The sequence below is a fragment of the Brachycentrus maculatus genome, unplaced genomic scaffold (assembly GCF_059751285.1).
Source record: "Brachycentrus maculatus isolate JH-2025_06_01 unplaced genomic scaffold, ASM5975128v1 h1tg000122l, whole genome shotgun sequence".
Lineage (NCBI taxonomy): Eukaryota > Metazoa > Arthropoda > Insecta > Trichoptera > Brachycentridae > Brachycentrus > Brachycentrus maculatus.
Window position 1 is genome coordinate 1,205,316 of NW_028280875.1, and position 23,207 is coordinate 1,228,522.

The following is a 23,207-nucleotide window of genomic DNA, read 5'->3' on the forward strand; positions in this document are numbered from 1 at the left end:
AACACATGACAGAAAGGTGATCAGCCCACCGCTTCACGTACCAGTCTGGAGTAATATTGAATAAATATTAGAGAGAGAATATCGCTTATATTTATTTGAACCTTCCGGAGATCGAACCCGGGACCTCCAGAACGCTAGCCGAGTATGGTGACCATTACACTATGGAGGCGGACAATACTAATGTAGCTTATGTATATTCAAAATAATTTGTAAATGTATGTTAGCACATAAACTTAAAATACGTTAACAAAATAAATTATCTTTTGATATAATTTTTTTTAAAAAGAAATATGAATTCATCAATTCGTCGACACGAAATTAAATTCTCAAACTTTTTTGAAAAAAGGATCCAATTTTATTTGATTTGATTATTTCTTCCTTTCTTGCATAATCATAGCATAAGGGCGAATGGCAGATGTGAAAAAAAAGTTTAAGAAAATATTGTTTAAATACAACCACAGATGGCAGTACAAGTGCCATTTTAGATATAAATGCCACCGCGGTTATAAGCGCGGCCGTACATGCATGGCCATACACCTTTGAGGAATGTTTAATATGGCCGTACATGTACGGCCAAGTAACAAAGTATTTTTTTTCTGTGAAGTTGTTGATTCTCTGTATTGTCTGTAAAGATAAGGGTTCAGTTTTTGACGTATTTATACCATTTCCATTGTTTTATTTTCTATTAATTTTTGTTTTTATGTATGTACAGCTTTTCCAATTGTGTTGTAATAATATACATATTTTGTGTTGTAATATGAAATAAACTGAATTCGGGTAATAAAATGAATATTTGTTATTTATAAACATATGTTTAAAAAAATAACAAAATAAAAATTTTGTTTCAGTTTTTGACTGCTACGAATTTGAAACAATATTGTTCGTTTGAACACCGTTATTTGTATAATAATATTATGAATGGTAAATAAATAAGACAGGCACCGTGGCGAGTTGGGTAGACGCTCAATTGTGAGATTGATGTCCCAGGCTCGATTCTCGCCAATTGCAAAATAAATTCATAAATGTATTAAAATAACAACTATGTATTTAAAAAAAAATAAATTCATGAAAAATAATTAAAAGTTATTATTCTGTTTTCCTACCTTTACTTTCCTTCCTGCAGAAAAGTATTTGAAAGTAGAGGCTTTTAAGGTGATTCCTTTTAAAAATATGCAGTAGTAGTTTCGAATGTTACAAAAAATTGAAATTTAATGCAGGTAGGTAGATGTACATATTAATATTAAAACATACCCCGATTATAATGAATTATTTAAAAAAAATATATAGTTTTGATATCTAGTAACATTTTCTCGCGACTCATCCGTCAACTGTCATTCGATTTGCGTTTATTTTGCTGATAAATCAGCGATAAAACGAAATTTAATCGACCGAGGCGCATTAACTATTGATAATATATGTATTGTTCAATGTAAATATGTATTTTGTGTATTCGTATTTAATATGCTGCCGCAGATGCCGCGGCGTGTCGCATTGTCAATTGAAAAATGTTTAATACCAAAAATTGAGAGTGTAAACGCTTAAAATGTGGAGCCGCAGTAACTGGTGCGAGAGAGTAATTCTGATTTCGCTAGGAGTCGTTTTATTTCTCTTGATTTTTAATGTTTTCTTTGAAAGCACGTCCTACAACGTTTGGATCTTTGTTTACACAGTATCACTCGTAATTTTATCCATATGGGCGACTTGCCGAGACATACAATTTCTTCTGGAACAAAATGCACCGCTCAAATGCAGTACGGATGAAAAGGCGACAAAGAATTACAAGTTCAATTTTATCGGGACTGTGATTCCTCTTTTGAAAAGAACTTTAGCTCCAAAAAAGCACAAGAAAACTGAGAGAGCTCTGGAACTGAGGAAAAAAGCTTTAAATATTTCTTCTTCTGCAGACATTAGCACCATTGCGAGTGTTATAGAAAGGAAATTTGTATGGGCTTGGTATTCCCAATACGTTTCCAAGGAGATCGCTTTCCCATTTGCTTGCAAGGAACTTTTGGATCAAATGGTCACAAAGATATTTCAAGTAGGTGCATAAATATTCCCTCCTATTTCTTAGTAACATTGGATCCTGAATAAAACTGTTTATGTCACAACATATTTCACTTTTTTATTTACATATTTTATTTTTTTTATCACTCATAATGAATTTATGATGCTAAACAAAATAAATTTATATTTTGTTGCCGGGCAGATCTGCGCACTAATCAGTGCCAGGAGCAAGAGGTTTTTTTTACGTATTAAAAAAAATTACATTAGTGTATAAATCTGTTACTTTCAACTGGTGGCGCTGCCATTGCGGTAAAAAATGTTTTTCACAAAAGCATGTCGGCTGTCCAAATTTAAAACACAGTAAGGGACATTTTTTTGTAGTAGTTTTTTTTTGCATTTTTGGACTAAGTAGTCTACTTTATCCATAAATGCAAAAAAAACCTACTACAAAAAAAAATTCCCTTACTGTGTTTTAAATTTGGACAGCCGATGTGTACATTTACATTTTTTAATAAAGATAGTTTCAAATATGTGTGTATTCAAATGCCTTTTCAAATATCTGTGTATTCAAAGATTTATGATTTTGAAAAGACCAACGTTTTATTTTAATACCTTTTTTCTTCTTCGTATTATTGATTATAATTATATTAATTTTAGGTTTCACCCAATGTTGACACTGTAGGATTGTGTTCCGACTCTCTTGGAATAATTCTTCGACATTGCAAAGAGTATAAAAGAGCATCGAAAAGATTGGAGAAAACGGGAAAGGGGAGGATTGAAGAATACTACCGAAACTCTCATCCGACTTCAGCTCAGAGAAATTCCCTCACAATCTCAACAAAAGGAAAATCTACCCAAAACCATTGTTTACATCTTACTAGAGCATTCCTAAAAGAGCTGTTACCCTGGGAGCTATGGGGCACACCTCACGCTTTACTCCTGGCATCAATTTTAGCTAAACGCTTGCATATATTTCTCACAACCGATCTCTCCAATCCAAACTGGTTGAAACTGCAACTGTTTCAAGTATTGGAGTCCAGAAAACTCCATCAGGGCACTAAACAAACAGTGGAAACGCCTAAAATATTAAAAGAATCACTCACCCAAAATGAAAACTCCCCCAAACACATTCCGTCACACACCCCGATCGACGTAAGAAAAGATTTTTATAACAGACACGAAAGTGCTTTGGACAAAAGCATTGAGGAGACGATTAAGAAGACTTCATTCGAATCGGCATTATCGAACATGATTTCAAATAGCACGGCTCCCATATTACAGAGAGCCGAATTAGAAAAGGTCCCATCGAAACATTCTCTACAAAACATTACGATTAATCCGGAAGTTTCACCAAAGGGAGGCGGAGTTTCTATTTTAAAAAAACCAACACAGCCGATTGATATAAAGGGATCTCCTTCTCACAGCCTGAATGGTCAAGACGTCGCCCCCAAAGCCAAGAACGAGGTGAAGATATATGACAAAGTGGTCGACGGCAGTGTCAAGACTTGGAACAGCGACGTGGACTTGGAGTGTGTTAGCCTGGGGCAGGATCTTCTGGCGTCGCTAGACGGAGAGGCGGGCTTCGAATCTCGACTGGGGAAGCTGTGGGAAGCTGACGGGGCGGAGAGCAGCGAGGCGTGGAGTCCTAACCCCCCCTCGACAGGGTCTTCCACTAAGACACCGTATGGCTTGTGGTTTGGTAATATATATTTTCTACATCTCCAATTTTGCATTATTTTTGACATCTCAATGTGGAAGTCTGGGCATTTACAAGGGTTACAACTGTCCAAGCCTTGGTCAAATGATCACTACACACGTGTAAAATTCACCAATTCTACCCATGATTGACAACTACACTACTAAAATTTTTGAAACTTAAATATGTGCGAGTTCACAACACCCATCTATGTTGGAAGGAGAAAAGCTTTTATTAAGGAGAGACTCTTTCCATTTGTATGTGAGGTCTTAATCCTGGATTTACATACTTAGAAAATATAAACTTAAAATAAAACAACTTTGTTTTAACCACTTTTTATTGGTACACTTTTTCCAACCGGTTTCGACAAGAACCTTGTCATCCTCAGGGGTTTATGTACTAATTCTAAAATATTGAAATACTCATAGTTAGGTTATAGTTAATTTTAAGATATAATTTTCATTTTTTCTTTTATATATTTTTTTTACAAAAATGAGAGTAATATTAGTATTTAACCACTCACCGACATTTTTATGTCTACCAGTTTCGAGACGTACCCGTCTCTTCGTTAGGACCATCACTACACCAGCATATAAACAATATTGCACCACCATAGCACTATTCACACACTATTACAGTGTGTGAATAGTGCTAGTATTGTATTGTGTAGTTGTAAGTGTTTGAATAGTGCTATGGTGGTGACAAGTAGTATTGTTTGCATGCTGTTGTAGTGATTGTCCTGATGAAGAGACGGGTACATCTCGAAACCGGTAGACATAAAAATTTCAGTGAGTGGTTATATATCGCTCACTCCTTTCAAGAACGTCATAAATAAAAAAAACTGGATTTTTCAGAAGAATGTTTTTAAAGTTCAAAAATATAACACATTGTATTAAAAATAAATATCAAGCCACATTGAACTTTTTACTGTGCAACAGATCTTTTTAGGTAAAACCTGAAGGTTTTTTCTCCATTTGAAAAATATTTAGTATATTTAAAAAAATAATTAATCATTACCTTCAAAATGCAAAACCAACATTTTCTGCCCTGTAGCGGGTAAATATTAAGTTAAAAATATGCCGCTTTTACTGGAATATAAAAGTACATTTTCTGGGCATTCCAAAAACATGCACAACTGAAAATTGTCGATTTTTGATTTATGCCATTCTTGAAAGGAGTGAGCGAGATATTACTAACATTTTTTTAAAAAAATATAAAAAGTATAAATGACTAATTACAAAGCAAATGCTTGAAATATTAATAATACTGTTTCATTTTTTATTTAAACTTTTAATTTGACCACTTTGAGTGTGTCCAAATACTTTCAGTCTTTGTTTGAAGAATAATTTAATATAATTTTGTTCGCAGGCGAAGAAGACACATTGGATATGGACTTGACAGAAGAAAGTCCACCTAAAAACATGGTACAAACAAACACTTCACATTCCATTTCTAACTTTAACATAACAAAACCTCTCAGCATACATAACATGAAGGAACTGCAAAATATATCCATAAACACAGTCAATCAGGCAAAGCATAAAATAGGGGATCTGCAGGTTTGTCCATTGGCCCTAGCATATCTGTTGAATGTGCAAATTAGAAATGTGAATGTTTGTTAGTTTATTTTCACTCTTTTTAAATGGAGCCTTTCATTAAAAAGGGATCTATTCAATATTTTTCAGTTTTTCATTTCTTACTTGCGAGTACATTTGTAAATTGAATGGCAGCCCATCCGATTTTTATCCTTTGGCAGAAAAATCCACTCAGTTTGCATTTCCTGTATTTACGGAAACCCTGAACGATTGAATTTCGGCACCACTGGAAATCACTAGAAAAAAACTGGATGCCCTGGCTTTCAATTTGTGATTTTCTTAAAAAGTCGATGAGAGTAGCAGTATTTAAATGTTTGATGAAAAAACTTAATGGACTCATATATTTACACAGGCTAGTAAGAGTATGGATAATAATAATAAAAATTCGATAGTTTGTATAGCGCTATTTTCATAAAATACTACCTCATGGGCGCTTCACTTTGAATGAAATGGGGAAAAGAAGACAGTGGAAATGATCAAGCAAACAAATGTGTTTTTAGTTTTTTTCTCAAGATCATCTCACTCTCATTATTTCTAACTACTGATGGAAGAGCATTTTACGCCATCGGCCCCGCAACAGCAAAGGCACGCTCGCCAAATTTAGTGCGCTGGTTGCGACATGTTAAGATCTCTTTGTCCATAGCAGTTGTTGTAGCCAATCGAAGCGTGAGACGTCATATTATGTATTAATTTAGACATGAGTAGGCAGAGTTTATACTCAACCCATTCAGGCAAGCGTAACCAGTGCAGTTGGTGAAGTATGTGACTGAATTTAGAAATTCCAAAATTCAATCTTGCTGCACATACAACCGAGTGCCCTATTCATTACCGCTATTCTTCTTTTACTACCTATAATCTTTCGCCATTTCCTTCCCTATATAAAAAAGTAACGTCATTCACTTCTGTCGTATGTAATCCCATCAAACATATTCCACTTTTCTCCAAGAATCTGTAGCACAGGACTGATCATACATACAATTTATAATTCAGTCAATGCTGTGTTGATCTGATGCGCCGCTACGTGCATCATTGGTTTAGGATAGATATCTTATGATTATTCAAAGAGGGTCCATTTTTCACATGGTGAGGTTGTCTATTTGATAGTCTAGCAGCTTGTGCACAAGAAAATTACTGAATTTTGATGTTTTTTGTTGGATAGATCACTTTTTGGTGCGTGGCTTTAAATCTATGTATTGTTTTGGTATATTGCAGCTATGTTATCAAGCATGCGGGAGGATTTTGTATTAAAAATGAAACAAAATGGCTGCAAGACTTCTGTTATTGCATGAACACGTGGAAAGTTTTGATGTATAAATAAATGTTTAATATCAATGAAGAAAGGCAGCCATCATTTAACTTTTAGAACTGCTTACCTTGCGATCTTCCTGTTATTTCCCTCTCTACCTGTCTCTATTACTATCCAGCAATAATTGTGCAGTCAGTGTAAGATTTATCAAAATATTATATAAATGTATAATATATTCTTGACTATGAAAATCTGTGATATGCAATGCAGTGCCCTTTATATCAGATACAATCCATTGCATGTTTGACAATGTCGCACTTTCTGTTATCGGTAAACCAGCCAATAATAATATTGGATTGTTATGATTTATGATAAAGCATATTATCACATTTCGGACAGGTGTTTTTTACGCCTGCAGACTGCTGATGACAGAATTTGATAATTATGTACATAATGTTAAGACTTTAACAAAGATGTTGGTACAAAATATTCATACAAAAACATTAAATATGTAATTCCTTCTTTTCTGACTTTAAAATGAGGCCGGAAGGTAAAAATACCCTTCCCGTCCTTAAGCATCAATCGACCGAACGGGTAGAAATATCTCCCCTCTGAAGTGTGTTATTATTCAGACCTTATAAATTCTTAGCGCGAGCCATAAAATGTCAAAGAGAAGCTCAATGAAGTTCTCATTCTCACATATGGACAACACATAAAAGGGAGTGAGAATGTACAAGCCACTCTTAATATATTTGTTTGACTTGCAGTAGCGGCAGTTGTGTACTTAAAGCACGCAACTTTTTTTAATGTACACTAAAGTATAAAGTGTGGTTGCGTCGTTAGCACATTTGACATAAGCATGTTGGAAGTGCCATGATGCTTTTTAGGACTAAAACGATCAATATTGACTAAAATTTAAACATTTTAATTTTATTTTGGTTGGTTTAATTATGAAATTAAAAATTCATTAATGAATTGTCAAACCCATTTTGCACAACATGGCATTGTATTTATAATCTAGTGGGCACTGTACAAATCAAATATGTCTTCTTTTTAAATTTAGAATAAATGACAAGGTAAGTTGTTAAGTGCATCAAAAAGTGGCCTCCGGCGAAAAAAGTAGGTACTTTTACATATTTTCAAGTACTTTAATTGTATTTTACCATTTTAAAAAATCAAAACTGAAATATTTGTAATTTTTCAAGGATGAGGCTGCAGGGATGATGGAGGGAATTTTAGATTTCGGAATGGCGGGATTAAGAAAGGGCTTAAGGTTAACAGGACTTCAAGAAACATTACAGGTATATAAAAAAATACTTTACTTTATTTATTAAACTTCTTGTATAGAATAAATCTATCGGCGGGCTTATAGCGTGGAAGCAATATCTTACAACCAACCATTGACAGACTAGTGATACTGGTCGAGGTTTGTACCATATACAGTGTTTGAAAATTAGCGGGCAGATAATACTTTTTTTTTTAATTTTTTGCACAACTCTGAAGGAATCCCTATCACACTGTCCAAAAAATGTGTGATACTTTTATTTAAACCACCCTATGACAGGCCATAAGCCCTGTAAATACACAGACTTTCATATTCTGCTTCATCTATGTTGGGATATCAATATGAATAATTTTAGTTTATGTGTAAGATGGTTGGAAATTTGACACTAATTTACGTGTTTATTTTTGTAGGAAAAGGGAGCTGCCGCACTCACTACGAAACCCACGACGGAAAGTATTTCCGGGAATTTGGTATCTTCGATTGGCCAAGTTCTGGCCACTAGCAGGAAGAACAGCCAATCTGACGAGACTGCAACTAAGAGTGATGCGCTCAAAGTGGCGCAAGGTATAGTCTTAATTAATAGTTCATCAGTTTACCTTACCTACACTAACTTTACTTAATTTTTTGTTATTACTTATGTTATTATTATTATTTTTTTTTTTGACATCTCAACACAGATGACCACTTTACACACGTGTAATATTCACCAACTCTACCCATGATTGACTAACATACTACTCAAACTCTTGGAACTTCTATACATAAATATATATATATATATAAATATATATATATATATATATATATATATATATATATGTATATATATATATGTATATATATATATATATATATATATATATATATATATATATATATATATATATATATATATATATATATATATATATATATATATATATAAACTCTTTCTTTTGTATTTGTATTTGTACTTTCCTATTCTTCTTCATCTATGTTGAGTTGTCAAAAATCATATAAAAAATTACTTCTAATTGGAGATAATCCAGATTTGTGTACAAGTATTTGGACACACTCAAAATATTGTCTTCGTTTATAGTTCATCAGCTAACCTTACCTACACTTTATTTAATTTTTGGTGAATCCAGGTATGTATATACAATATATATCGAACTAGATTATTTGCCGATTTCAATAAATATAGTGCCGTGATTTTCGTATTACTCGATTATCTAATAAAATAGAAGATCCCCCACACGATGGACCGATCAAATTAAGGCAGCAGCAGGCACCTCAGTAGTTGGAGCGCTACGTGCAGCGCAGTCAAGGGATAACTGGAGAAGAGTCATTGCTTCTGCAAGGGTCACAACCCTCAGCAATGAGGATTAAGACGGAGAAGAAGAAGAAGAAAATAAAATAGTGATATTTTTTGTTACATGTGTTTGCAGATGGTGAGAGTTCAGACTCATCAAAGAGCCCGCACTCTACTCAACAGGCCACACAGTTAGTAAAGCAGCATCATGTCACCAGCCAGGATATAACCTTCCTTCCCACCAATCCTAAGGAACGCCAGGTACCTATTTTTAAAATATTTTACTCAAATACAATAGTCTCAATACTCAAGATGTCCCGAGAGCACAATTCTCAAATTTAAGTTTCTATGATTTCATTAATTGATTCGGCAGTCACCTTGTGGTAAAATCTATCCATAAGAATTGAATTATAAAATTAAAATGTAACTTTGTTGTAAAAAAATCACTATAAATATTTTATTATAACTTAATTATAATGTCTACCGGTTTTGAAGCTAACCGTTTCTTTAATCAGTCTTGATCTTTAGCGGTTAGCTTCGAAACCGGTAGACATTATAATTAAGTTATAATAAAATATTTATAGTGATTTTAAAACAGAGTTACATTTTAATTATAAAATGGAAAATCACTAAGTTATTGCTTCAAATATAAATTATAAAATCTATCCGTTTTTCATATTATTTTTTGACATCTCATCAAAGATGAAGAAGAATATGGAAGTCTGGGCATTTACGGGGCTGACGACCGTCATAGGCATCATAATGAGATGTCAAAAAATAATATGAAAATAACTCCTGTAATTGGAGATAATCCAGATTTTGTGAATAAGTATTTGGACATACTCAAAATGTTCTATCCATTTTAAATTTATGTTTACTTAGTAGTCTGCATTATTTTCAAATACCGTATACGGTGTTTGAAAATGAAGCAGAATGTATCGAAACACATGTCACAATAAATTTTAAGAAATAGTAGTACATATTTACCTAAGTATGTAAAACATAAATATTAATTTGAGACACCTATAATATTGATGTATTTGATTGCATGTTTCAGTCGGAGCGACCAGTTTCCATAGCTATCGAGGCACTGATCCAAGGAACCGAATCTCCTGACTATGAGTATGAGGAACCAGCAGATTTTGCATCCACTATCGCTAAATTACGCAGCTTATTGCAGCAGAAGACTGGTGACGTGACTCCCGTGTGAGTTACCGCTTTATAAAATATGCATGAACTCTTACACATTAAAAGTTATACAAACTAATACGAGTAAGGGTATGCTACCGGGCAGTACTACTACGCCGCTTTATTCTACTTATTATTCTTCTCCTCTTCTTGTCCCATATAGCAGTAATGACCTTCACCCAGAACTCTGTATCCCGTATAATATGTATATATCTCATTCCTAAACCCAGTAATCTGGAGAGGAATATTGATCTTCTTGCCTTCATATAATTAATGATCAAGTTAACACCGTGTCGTTTTTATGCGGTGCCCTATGCACTATAAATATCACTTTTTTATTTTCAAAACCATGTATTTATTTCGAAGAAAAACTCATTTACATTCAAAAAATCAATTACATAAAATGTTACCTACCTATAAAGAAAATTAAGCTGCAGGCTGTCGATTATCCCACCTTAAAGAAGAAAAAAAAATATGTAGAAAAATAAATCACAAGTCTAATCACACAAAAAATATATACATATAATTTTTCCTTCCCATTTATTAGTTTCTAATAGCTAGCTATGTATTAAACAATAGGTAGCTGGCCATTACTGCTCACAATGCGAACAATTGTGTCGGGTTGTGGTCCCGTGGTTACTGTCGCGGACTCTTCAGAGAAGTCATAGTTTCTCGGTTCGAATCCACTCTACCCCAATTTGATACCTATTTCTAATAATGAGCCACTTAGGCTCACAGAAATAGTATAAAATTGAAATATTTGTGTAATTAATAAAAAAAACAAATATTTCTCTTTAACAAAAAAAAGCTTTTTAAAAATCTTATTTTATAATTGGTTATTTTTTATTATTCTTAAAGCTTTTTAAAAATTGACTTAAATGTACAAGATTTTCTTGCTTAAGTTTAATTTCTTTCAGATCTCAAGACGATGGAGCATTGCTGTATTCCCAGCAAGACAATAAATCGACGCTTTCCAAGCCGACATCCGCCACTCAACCTAACAACTCCCCCGTGCATAAATTACCGACGCCAGTTCAGAAAATCCCAGAGAGATCGCAAAAACCAGAAGAAATCGCTTCCATACCGAGCTTCGAATCGGAAAACGGTTTCACAATCCTCTCCCAAAGTTCTGGAGAGCTTTTCGAAGCCGAGGAAGCGTTGAATCATAAAGTAGGATCTGTAATCGTTAGTAATAATGCCCCGGGAAACGGGAATAATATGCAAAGGCTGGATAAACTTTTTACGAGAACGGTTACTGGAGTTTTTAACACGATTAAAACTGCAGTCGGTGGCGATTCCATGGCTGATGCTGTGTCGGGTCATGCGGAGATATCGGCCTCCAATGCTGACAAGCAAAACGTGGTCAGAGCACACCAGCACAAGGATGACTGGATTTTCGTGGAAGGAGATGTTGATGTGAGTTGTTTTTCAGATAACATTGGCAAGTTGAATTTAGAGCTTCTCGATGCTCATAATCATGATTGCGAAATGAATTTGGTTTGACAATATCACTGAGATTAGTCTTCTTCATCTTCTTCAGTCATCTCTCCACTGCCGGATGTAGACCTCTTCCATATTTTTCTATGCTTCTCTTTCTTAGGCCGCTCTTGTCCAATTTTTGGCGGCAACAGGAATTCACGCAAACAATCTTTTTCAGGCATGAACCGTATTAAAAGCAAACTGAGAAGTCGTCTTATTGATGACAACCTAAAAACGTGCTAAAATCAAGTTTTATTGAGTTTACCCGTGATTTAATACAGGTCTGATTTAAGTATTAAAAAAAAATCAGTTTAACATTTGTAATAATTTTTCTTAGGGTGATTCTCATTGCTCTGTTTTGCATCACTTGTAGTTTTTTTTTCTGAGAATTCCTTCATTGGGTACATACAATATAACAATAGTTTAAAGTGCCCATTTTGATCTAACATTTTGGTTAAATGAAATGTAATTTTCAGGTAAGTGTGCTTGTCAGCAAGCTGCTTGTGGAGAGGAGGGGATTCTGCGTAGTGGAAGTGGAAGCGGCGCAGGACTCCCTGGAGGTGCTGGTGGGTGCCAACAGCTCCCAGGGTGGCAGCCAACCCGGTGTATCAAGCGCGGCAGTTCAGGACGACCTGGGTAAACTTTGTATTTCAACTTCACAAATCAAATCCACATTTCCCACTCGTTTTAATGTTTAACCACTTAACAGTCGAATTTTGGCGAGAAAATTTTCCAGTACAAGAAATTATCACTAACAAGAAAAACAAGGTTGCCCGAACACCGCTCGTGTTAGTCTTTAAAAACAAACACAAAATATATTTGGCTCAGGTAAATCAATACAGAGAAGTCAGAATGCGGTTTTTCTGAGCAGCATTCGGGCTCATCATTACAATGCAAACTCCTTGCCTGACTAACACTCGGACTAAACTGGGAACTGGTTATGAAGCTCTTGTTTATTTTATAAGATTGCAAAATTTATAAAAGCTTGCTTATTTTTTTAAATGTGTATTTTACAACAATGCAAATTTTTGTTTTCTAGATGAGTCTGAAATAATAGGGGAATGTCCACTGTATTACATTTGCATGGAGCTGGTGTCTGTTATCCTGGGAGGCTCTCTTCAAAAGGACGCCATCGTCAAGTGCACAAGTGTCGCAATGGCCGGTAAATACTTGCTACATTTTTACCATTTCACTTTTTTTCTAATAATAATCAACACTCTTCTATTATTTGCTTCCGTAGTGCAATGTTCAGGGCATTTGGGTACCTTGCTGAAGGTCCCGGGTTTGATTCCCGAGGAGTTTAGGATAAATTATAAGAGATTTTTTCACTTAGATATTTAATATTACCCTAGACTGGTATGCAAAGCGCAGCACTGATCACCTTTCCTCCGTTAAATTAATCAAATTTTAATAATACTCACAACCAAACGGTGTATAGGGCACCGATCTGATTAATGAGGATTCTATGGAGTAATATATAATAATGGTATTAGTTATATTCTTGGGTCTAGGAGTGGAAATTGCTTGATAAAATTAAGTAAAGGGTCAGTTTTAAGTGACAAGAAATGACAGCTTCAGGTAGACTGCTATAGTAATTGTAGCGGTGAACACTACATCAATTTGATGCAGTTCTGTATGCACCATCGGGTGTGAATTAGGGTCAGAAGAAGACTCAGATTTTTATGGTTGTTCTGATCTGTATCAGTATCTGTATACTGTTTTCTGGGTGATGTCGTGTGATGTTACCATTTCTCGCTGATGTTTCAATTTTGAATCACATTGCGTTGTTGTTGACGATCAGCACTTGTTTTTATTAATTTATTATTAGATTAAAACCAATATTTTTAGCTTTTCCACTTTTTTATTTGACCAGCGACCGGGTTTCGTCGTTACCGACATCATCAGACTGGTGTCTGATACCGACATCATCAGACTGGTGACATCATCAGACAGTCTGATGATGTCGGTAACGACGAAACCCGGTCGCTGGTCAAATAAAAAAGTGGAAAAGCTAAAAATATTGGTTTTAATCTAATAATAAATTAAAAATGCAATTCCATCACGAAGTGTCAGTGGATAATATAAATCTACTTGTTTTTATTATCACATATTGTATTTTTCCAGACATGATTGAAGAAATGTTACGTGATAAATTGTATACATTCAACTCTTGGCTGAGAGACGTCATCATCCACAATTTCCGTGACCTTTCTAAGAATTCCGATAAACCTCCGGCCAAAGATGAATCGGCAGAAACACTCCAAGATATTTCTGTCCAGCAACTCGGAGACTTGCTGCTGCAGAAAATACCAGGTAATAGAGTGTAATAAGTGATAAAATAATCGGCCATCAAACTAACAACACATTTTACTTGTACTTCGTCTTGGGAAAGACTAAAAATGCGTGTGATTAGTATTTTTCTCTCGGGCATACTAACAATGCATGTGATAGGTACATAGCCCTCGCACATGTGATTAGTATTTTTTATTACTATTACAACAGCATGTGATTAGCATTCACATATACACTAACAACGCATGTGATTAGCATTCTGCTTTTGGACATACAACACATGTGATTAGGACTCCTTGAGCACCCTTGAGGTAGAACTTTACGAAAAAGGCGCTACATGAATTATCCAAATTAATTATTATTATTATTACTAGAACTTCGCAGAGCGTAACAATGCATGGTAAATATTAGTACTTAGCGTTCGGACAGACTAACAACGCATGGTATTAGTACTTGTTCTTTGGATAGATCAACAACATATATCGTAGTCGTACAGGAGAAAGTAACCAACTGACAAAACGTAAAATGTTCAGGAGGGCCAGTCAAATCACTTTTGCTTGGCAAGAAAATAAACATCAATGCAGTTAGTCATTTTTAACAAGTCAATATATTATACTTCCAAGTTTAAAATCCCTTGGGATTTTTTCAGAACAATATTAAGCTAATAAGATATCAAATAGTCAATGATCACGTTTTTGTAAAAAATACACCTGGTCACTTTCTCCTGTATGACTACGATATGATTAATACTTGTCCTCATATCAATGATAGTAAATAAAATAATAAAGCTACATTAAAAAAACACAACGTTTATCTTTTATACTAATATATTGATACTCAAAATTTGCAAGATCGCATTAATGTATCAAAAAACAGAATATGTAGCTACAAAAGTTTTTTTTTCAGATATGATTTATACCCTATTCGGGAAAGAAGAAATCTCAGCTGCATTCGAAATGATGTTATCTTCCATAGAGAATCCGCTCATCAACAGAGACCTAGTGTTCAGTCTGCTCGATGTCACCATGCTGCACTTCCTTAAGGCCTGTTCGCAGCCCAGCTATATGGCAACACCGCCGCCCTCGGCGTAATTGGTACTCAACTGGACAAGTGTACATCGGTCTAGCGAAATAAGATTCTGAAATGTGCTCCAAACTTTGGCAAGATGCACTAATGATGTGAATACAGCCCAATTTATTAGTCTCGGAACGGTATGCAATCAGAGATGAAGCTTTAGCTAAATAACATTCTGTTTATTAAACTTTGCGTAAGTATTGCGAAAATTAAATTTAAAAAATAACCTATATGACAGAATGTGAATGTTACCAAAGTTACGTATGTGCATTACTTTCTATCGTAAAACGGTTGCATAACTTTCTTTTTTACATAGGAAGTTCTGACACTGGTGTGTATCAGTACACAACTCATTGACAACTTGCTATAAAAAATAATTGACTGAGATTTTCTACACACACGAGAAAAATACTCTCTGGACTGTGATCCCAGGTGTATATTCACGCAGTTGAGTCATAAAATAAGTGGAATTTGATACCTAGTCCTTATTGTGAATATAAAATCTGTGACCAATTGAAAAGTCAGTGTGAATTTTTGATATTCATGACACTACACTTTCTAAGAGTTTACTTTATAAACACAAATATAGACGCTTTTACTCTCTTCTCCGTCTTCATTACTGAGGGTTGTGATCCTTGTGGAAGCAATGACTCTTCTCCAGTTATCCCTTGATTGCGCCGCACATAGTGCTGCAACCACCGAGGTGCCTGCTGCTGTCTTAACTTGATCGATCCAATGCTTATTACATTTTCCATATTCCAATATATACACCTTTGCAGTATCAAATGTGAACACAATTACAGATTAAATTTTGTTTTAAATAACTTTCGCACACACGTAGTGCTGTTTTATATCGGCAAGTCATGACACAAATAACCTAATGCTTTTTTTATGACTGAACAGGGTGGGTACATATACGCCTGGGATCCAGTTTTTCTGCGTTATTATGCTGCAAATCGTCAGCAAACAAAATAAGTTAGTTTGAAGCTAAATTAATATGGAATTTACTTAAATATTACCATGAAATTTTAAATATATGGTAAGTCGATATGATTTTAAGTTTTTCTGCGTTTTTATGCTGCAAATCATCAGCATTTTGTTGGAACACATTTCAGAATTCATTATTTAGGCTGTTATCAACATCAGTAACTATGCCCGGCGCACTATTGGGCTAAGCTAAGATACGTGAAGAAGATAAATGAAATATTCAATGCCAAATATCACTAGATTTAAATAAAATTAAGTAGCGATTCACTTAGTGTAGCGGTCAAATATGTACTTTTTAGAAAAAAGTAAAATTTAAAATATATTTTGACAAATTTCAGCTACAAATATTAAAAATAATTAATAAACAATACTGCCAAATTTGTTTTGTAACGGCATTACAGTTTTTTGCGGTATTTTGCTATTTAAAAAGTAATTTTTATACTTTTTAAATACCCTTAAGTAAGTGAGAAAATATTATATGTACATTATTCCACAAATAATGGGAAATTTATTTGCCATCTCTCACTTTAAATGGAGAGTTTGTTGTGTTTGATTCAAATAAATAAATTTAATAAGTCAGGTCTGCTAAGTTTCTAAATTGGGTGAATCAAAACAACAAATATTTGAATGAATGAATTAATTTATTATTTTTTGATATCTCATCAAAGATGAAGAAGAATATGGAAGTCTGGGCATTTACGGGGCTTACGACCGTCATAGGCTGGTTTAAGTGATCACTTTACACACGTGTAACATTCACCAATTCTACCCATTATTGACAACCACACTACTCAAATTCTTGGAAGTTCTATATATATATGAACCAATTTAGAAACCTTGTTCATGAATCACTAGAACTTCACTAGAGACATCTATTGGTGAGATGTAAAGAAGCTTTTTACTAAGCAGAAACTCTTATATTAGTACGTGAGATCCGAATCCTGGATTATAATCACACACATGAGAAACGCCAGAAAAAACCATTTTCATTTTTATTATTAAGCTTATAATTTGACCAGATAATTTATTTACAACATTTTGAGTGTGTTTGGATACTTGTTCACAAAATCTGGATTATCTCCAATTACAGGAGTTATTTTCATATTATTTTTTGATATCTCACATACTAATATAAGAGTTTCTGCTTAATAAAAAGCTTCTTTACATCTCACCAATAGATGTCTCTAGTGAAGTTCTAGTGATTCATGAACAAGGTTTCTAAATTGGTTCATATATATAGAACTTCCAAGAATTTGAGTAGTGTGGTTGTCAATAATGGGTAGAATTGGTGAATGTTACACGTGTGTAAAGTGATCACTTAAAACAGCCTATGACGGTCGTAAGCCCTGTAAATGCCCAGACTTCCATATTCTTCTTCATCTTTGATGAGATATCAAAAAATAATATGAAAATAACTCCTGTAATTGGAGATAATCCAGATTTTGTGAACAAGTATTTGGACACACTCAAAATGTTGTAAATTAATTTATTATTAAAAACTACAAACACAAATATCGAGGGATGAGGAGTACTTATATAAAATTTATTATCTAGGAGGCATTAAAGCCTACTATACGATCTCTCTTGTATGATTGGTGAATCTGAAGTGTGGAAATTAACAAAACGAATGAATCGAAATTGAATTTATTCCACATATATTTTTTTATATGAATTATTTAATTTATTTTTATCAATTTTTTTTGACAAATACTCGTAAAGTAGTAAAATGTTTTAATTTTAATGCTAATCATAATGTGATTTATGACCAAAACATTAATCAACCAATTATTTACATAATTTAGTAACTAGTGAAATAAAATTCTTGAGTTTCTTCGAGACAATCCAAAAATTAACTGTTATTTAGTGTATATTAATTTATTAGGCTTTAAAGATAAGTATATTTTTGTGTCTTTGTTTTAAAGGGTTAAATTGGCTTAATGAGATTCTGACGTACTATGTATGGTACCACACTTACTAGGTTAAAACCGCGTAAGAGTCTATGAGCACCATTACAGTGGCCACTTTCTGAGCGCTAAGATACTTTAATTATCAGTTAAAGAAAATGTGCATGGATATTAATCCAAGCAAATTAATCATAAGGAAAATGTGTTCCATGATTTTAATAGTGACTGAAAATTTACATTGTTACTTTTATTAAATATTCTTTTTCTTGACGCGGAAATGGTTAAAATATCTATATATACGCTAGGCTTGTACTATTGTTCAAACTTTCTGTCGTATAATTTTCAAGTGATATAAATGCATTCCTCTCAAGTCTTAAATATCCAAATATAACCACTGTATGAAATTTAAAAGGAAGGAACAAATTCTAAAACAAAATAAATATTATTTCAACTGTAGATAATTAAATTACCACCTCAGTAGTGTGGTGTTTTCTTCTTCAATGGAGCTTAGGGCACTGCGTTTAATCTATGTAGTACATACTTAATCATTAATCTCATGAAGATGATCAGTCATTTAGTGATTCAAATGATTGAGTTACTCATTCAAACCGTAATCCGCACCCCAATGGTGCATAGGGCACTGCATTATATAAACGCAGTGTTATCTTGATCGTTAACACACAAAGGAAAGGTGATCAGCCCTCCGCTTCAGGTACCAGTTCAGGGTAATATTTAATAAATATTAGAGTGAAAAAATCACTTTTATTTATTTGACTCCCCTGGGAATCGAACCCGGGACCTCCAGAACGGTAGCCGATCGTGCTGACCATTACGCTACGGAGGCAGACAGTCTATATTAACTAAATGTTACAGTAAAAAGCACACTTCCCCAAAAATTAAGCCACCCATTGCACCAATCATTACACTACCCAGGTGGACAAGTATAGTGTGGGGTCATTACAATGGATACTATAACTGTAATTATGTTGGTCACAATTAAATGTCATGGATTGAGTCCATGTTTATATTATTAAATTTAAATTACGGCCAGTCACATGTATATACAAATTGGATTATTGACAATGCTGGTAGAATTAATATCTCAAATTAAATACTTAATTCCAACAATGGCCTGACCGGTTTTCTAAAAATATTCAATAGCTACTAGCTTTTATATTTAAAAAAGAAATTGTTAGTGCTCAGTCTTTTAAATGTTTCAGAGGCACAGATATCAGTATCTGGGAATATCTCTTTTACACAATTTTTGTGTTGACTTGGATTAAAATTGCCCTTTTTTGTTATAACTTTTTTGAAATTTAAAATGATCGATCCGTTTTGTATAATCACTTTGATTTTATCTGATTACACTGGCCAACAATTTACAACTTTTATTTTGTAACTGGCATGAAAATACCTGATCTTTGTGCACTTTGCATAGCTGAATTCAAAAACGAAAGCAAAAAAAATGTAGCATATCAGATTTTTTAGCTATGGATATTTTTAATTCTGTTATTGACTTAAGTTTATCTTATTATTTATGTAGAAATATATATATATAAACATATAAAGCTATCGTATTCAATATTGATAAGTTAATATATTTCTACTGTTACTCCATAATTATCAATACTTTTTTTTAATCCCTTAGACCTTAGACTAAAGCATGTCTAGATACCAACCGTTATTACGGTTTCAATGTATGTGGTCCATACAAACAATAATATGACTGTAACATCAAAACTTGACGTGATAAAGCTTGTCACCATATAGACTTTGAATAAGAACGATTAACTTAGTCCAAATCAGTCATCTAAATTTCAGTTACAAAATCATTGTCGGCCAGTGTTATTTGTATTGGTGTACTGACTGTCAGCGGTGATCTGGACAATGGAATCTCCAGAATATTATATTACAAGGCAAAGTGGAAGGTGTTTGCAGTAGAGCAAGAAGGTGTATATCCTGGCTTAGCAACTTGAGAGAGTGGTAGCACTGAGTCGCTGTTTAGAGCGGCTGCAGACAAACCAAAAATTGCCATGATTGCCAACCTTCATCACAATAAGAAGTTTCTCCAAAACACAGAAGTAAAAATCTGATTTTAGCGTTCTCGCAAATGAGTAAAACGTATTCTCATATTTATGTTTTATGTATATTTTTCAAGTATATATTAATATATTGTAAGGGATTAAAATAGTATTCAAGTATTTAAAGCAGGACAGGCCAGTATAGAGCCTCAATTCTGATATTGATAAAACATCCAACGATATTTAGTGATTCTTGTAGGTTAAAAATGATTTTGTCGGTTAGTTTTTTATTTTATTTTAAATTATTATTTTTGGCAGCATTTATTGTTTGAAATTTCACAAAAGATTTTTAATATTGAAACAAAATGTTTACATTTTTTTTTATCTCAAACCTGTATACATTATATGATGAAAAAATAAGAATAAGATCACGACACAAATGATTAAAAGAAATAACAGCATATTAAAAATGAAGTGAAATAATACATATCTATAAAATTCTAATATCGTCAAACATCCGGCGTGATTTTTTTTCTGCATATAATGATATTTCATCATAGCAATATACCAAAGACCAAATAAAGGCTATATCAGAAATCAAACAAAAAGTAGTGTCATTTTCTTTTATCTGTTGATTGTGTTACAGTGTATTTTTTTATTGAATTTTATCATTATACCAACCTGAAATTTTGGCCAGTATTAAAAATAAGACATTAATTAAGTTAAGATAATATAAAAATAACATTCCATTGAATATTACAAAATTTTAGATATATTTAAGCTTTTAATTATGTAAAAAATCAAAACGAAAAATTGTAATGTACCAAATATAAAATTAAATATACAGGAGTCATACTAAAAACGGAGGAACTCCAATATGAATATTAAAAAAAAGTTTTGTTACCCTTTTTGTGCTTAGTACAGCAGTATATATCGCCTTTGGGGTGGTGATTGGTCTAATCTCTTATTTTGTATAAAATTAATTAGCAGGTCAAACTTTTAACAGGTTTTGTGAATTTTTATTGTGAAATATCCAAAAAATTCAATAATTATATTAGGAAAGTCATTGAAAAACACCCTTTTACTATGTTGGCGACATATTGTATTATTTTTATTCTACGTATGCATATATGGTATGTGGATTATTATTGCGATCTAGTATTGCAAGTAGAAGACGCGTACTGACGCCGTATGGCAAAAATTGAAATTACTACAATTTGTAATTTTATTTTTATTAAAAACCTTGAAGCAAAGTGTGCAAGCGTCTAAAGTTCATATGACGTATACATGATATAAAATACAATGAAAGAATAAAAAAATAAGAACATAACATAAAAATTATTATAAGTAATAACTGTATATGTGCTAAAAAAATGCCCCCTTGTTTCTTTACAGATTTCAATAAGAATAGCACTGATTCTCTTGTGGTTAAAAAAATATACGTTAATGTGAATAATCTCTAATATATTTTTTGACCCATCTAGGAAATAACGGAACTTCTAGTGTGGTAGCTTATTATGCTAACCACTATGCTATGTGAGGGACTATAGAATAGGACTGACAATATAATCCATACAATCATATTGTTTGAGGTTAGGTACTAGATTACAATGGAAGCGCTTTATGTCATTTTTGGGCATCACACTTTTCGTTACTACTGTCTTCATTTGATTCCAATCAGATCGATATGTTATTTATGATGAAAATTATTTCTAGAAAACTTGTTTTGGTGATACATACATATATATTTTAAATAAAAAACCTAAGATTTAAAAAAAAGGACATTGAGAAATTATACATAGTAATTTCTAAATGGATCATTTTTGACTTATCAATTAGCAATGGAATTGCTGTATTGTACCCAAAATTTGATTATTTTTTGTGATTTTTTATTTAAGTGATAATTTATTACCAGTGATTCTTTTTCTATGTTTTATTTTATAAATGTGGCTAAATTAATGTGATAATATATCAAATATATTTATAAATGTGTATAAAATGTTAAAACATATAAACAATAAATTGTATATTGCAGAAATTGTTTAGTTTTATTTTTCAGTATAATACAACAGTCCTCGGGTATTGAGGAACAGATAGTGAATATTGAGATAGATAGATTTGCAGCTTGTGAATTTTTGAAGTCTTTTTTCAAGACAACCAAGATCGGAGTATACTAAAAAATATAAGAAGAAAAAAGTTATAAAACTACACTTGGAGATATAGGATTGATGTATATCCACAAGTAAAAAATTGCAAATACTGGGGGACAAATGAACTATGGCTAGATGTGCTTTATTTAAAAAAATAATAATAATGGCACTGTTATTAGTAATCTGTATCTAAAATCATTTTTATGTTCTCTTCAGTGGCCTTCAATTTAAAATTCATTGTATGTAATTTATAATCATTAATTACGTGACACAGGAAATCATATCACAGATATACATATTAGGGGAGACGAATCTGGGGAAAAAAATCGGCTCAAAACCTGCAATATTCCACAGTATTTTTTTTATGCTTTTTTATCTACGTTCAAAGGAACAATACAACATTGCTGTGCAAGTATAGTCACTTACAGTACGGTGGAATGTGGTGGATGGATATCATATTTGAGCAACTAATATACGGGTGGCCAACCCGCGACACCCTTACGTGCGGCCCGCGGCCATGTATGAAGAATATATTTTAATATATTCGTGCTGATCATTACACTACGGAGGCGGAGAAAAAACTACACTACCAATATAAAACTAATATAAGAGAGCTCCTTTTTAAAAAACTCTTTTGTATATCAATTAAGGAATTAGTGCTAGGTAGAAAATAATTAATAAGGAATTGATTAGTGCTAAGGTTAATGTCAAATCAATGTTTTTTTTTATGAACATTGTTATTTAGTTTTGCTGTGGAAATAGAACAGAAGTGTCAGAAGGCACAAAACCTTCCCCTATATTAAAAAGTAAATAAAAATACATTATTTATTAGTATTTATACTATAATATTTGAGAATACTATGATTTATAATCATTAACATTTTTGAATATGAAATTGACGATGCATTTTCAAAGTCGTAACTTTACAGATCAATCTGATAAGATTGCTTTCAAATATAAATTTCATGGCTGACTGTTTTAAGATATAATCAACA

General features: G+C 33.0%; 1 protein-coding gene across 1 annotated transcript; it reads left to right on the forward strand.

The window, feature by feature from the left end:
* The first annotated feature begins 1,314 nt into the window (after positions 1-1,314).
* Positions 1,315-15,359, forward strand: LOC148309495 (uncharacterized). Its single transcript, XM_088260013.1, has 12 exons — positions 1,315-2,038; positions 2,662-3,703; positions 5,069-5,124; positions 7,747-7,842; positions 8,237-8,390; positions 9,254-9,378; positions 10,175-10,323; positions 11,223-11,721; positions 12,261-12,420; positions 12,824-12,946; positions 13,909-14,097; positions 14,983-15,359. Exons 1-12 carry the CDS (start codon positions 1,544-1,546, stop codon positions 15,165-15,167), a joined length of 3,273 nt encoding a protein of 1,090 aa, XP_088116139.1. The 5' UTR covers positions 1,315-1,543; the 3' UTR covers positions 15,168-15,359.
* The last annotated feature ends 7,848 nt before the right edge of the window (positions 15,360-23,207 follow it).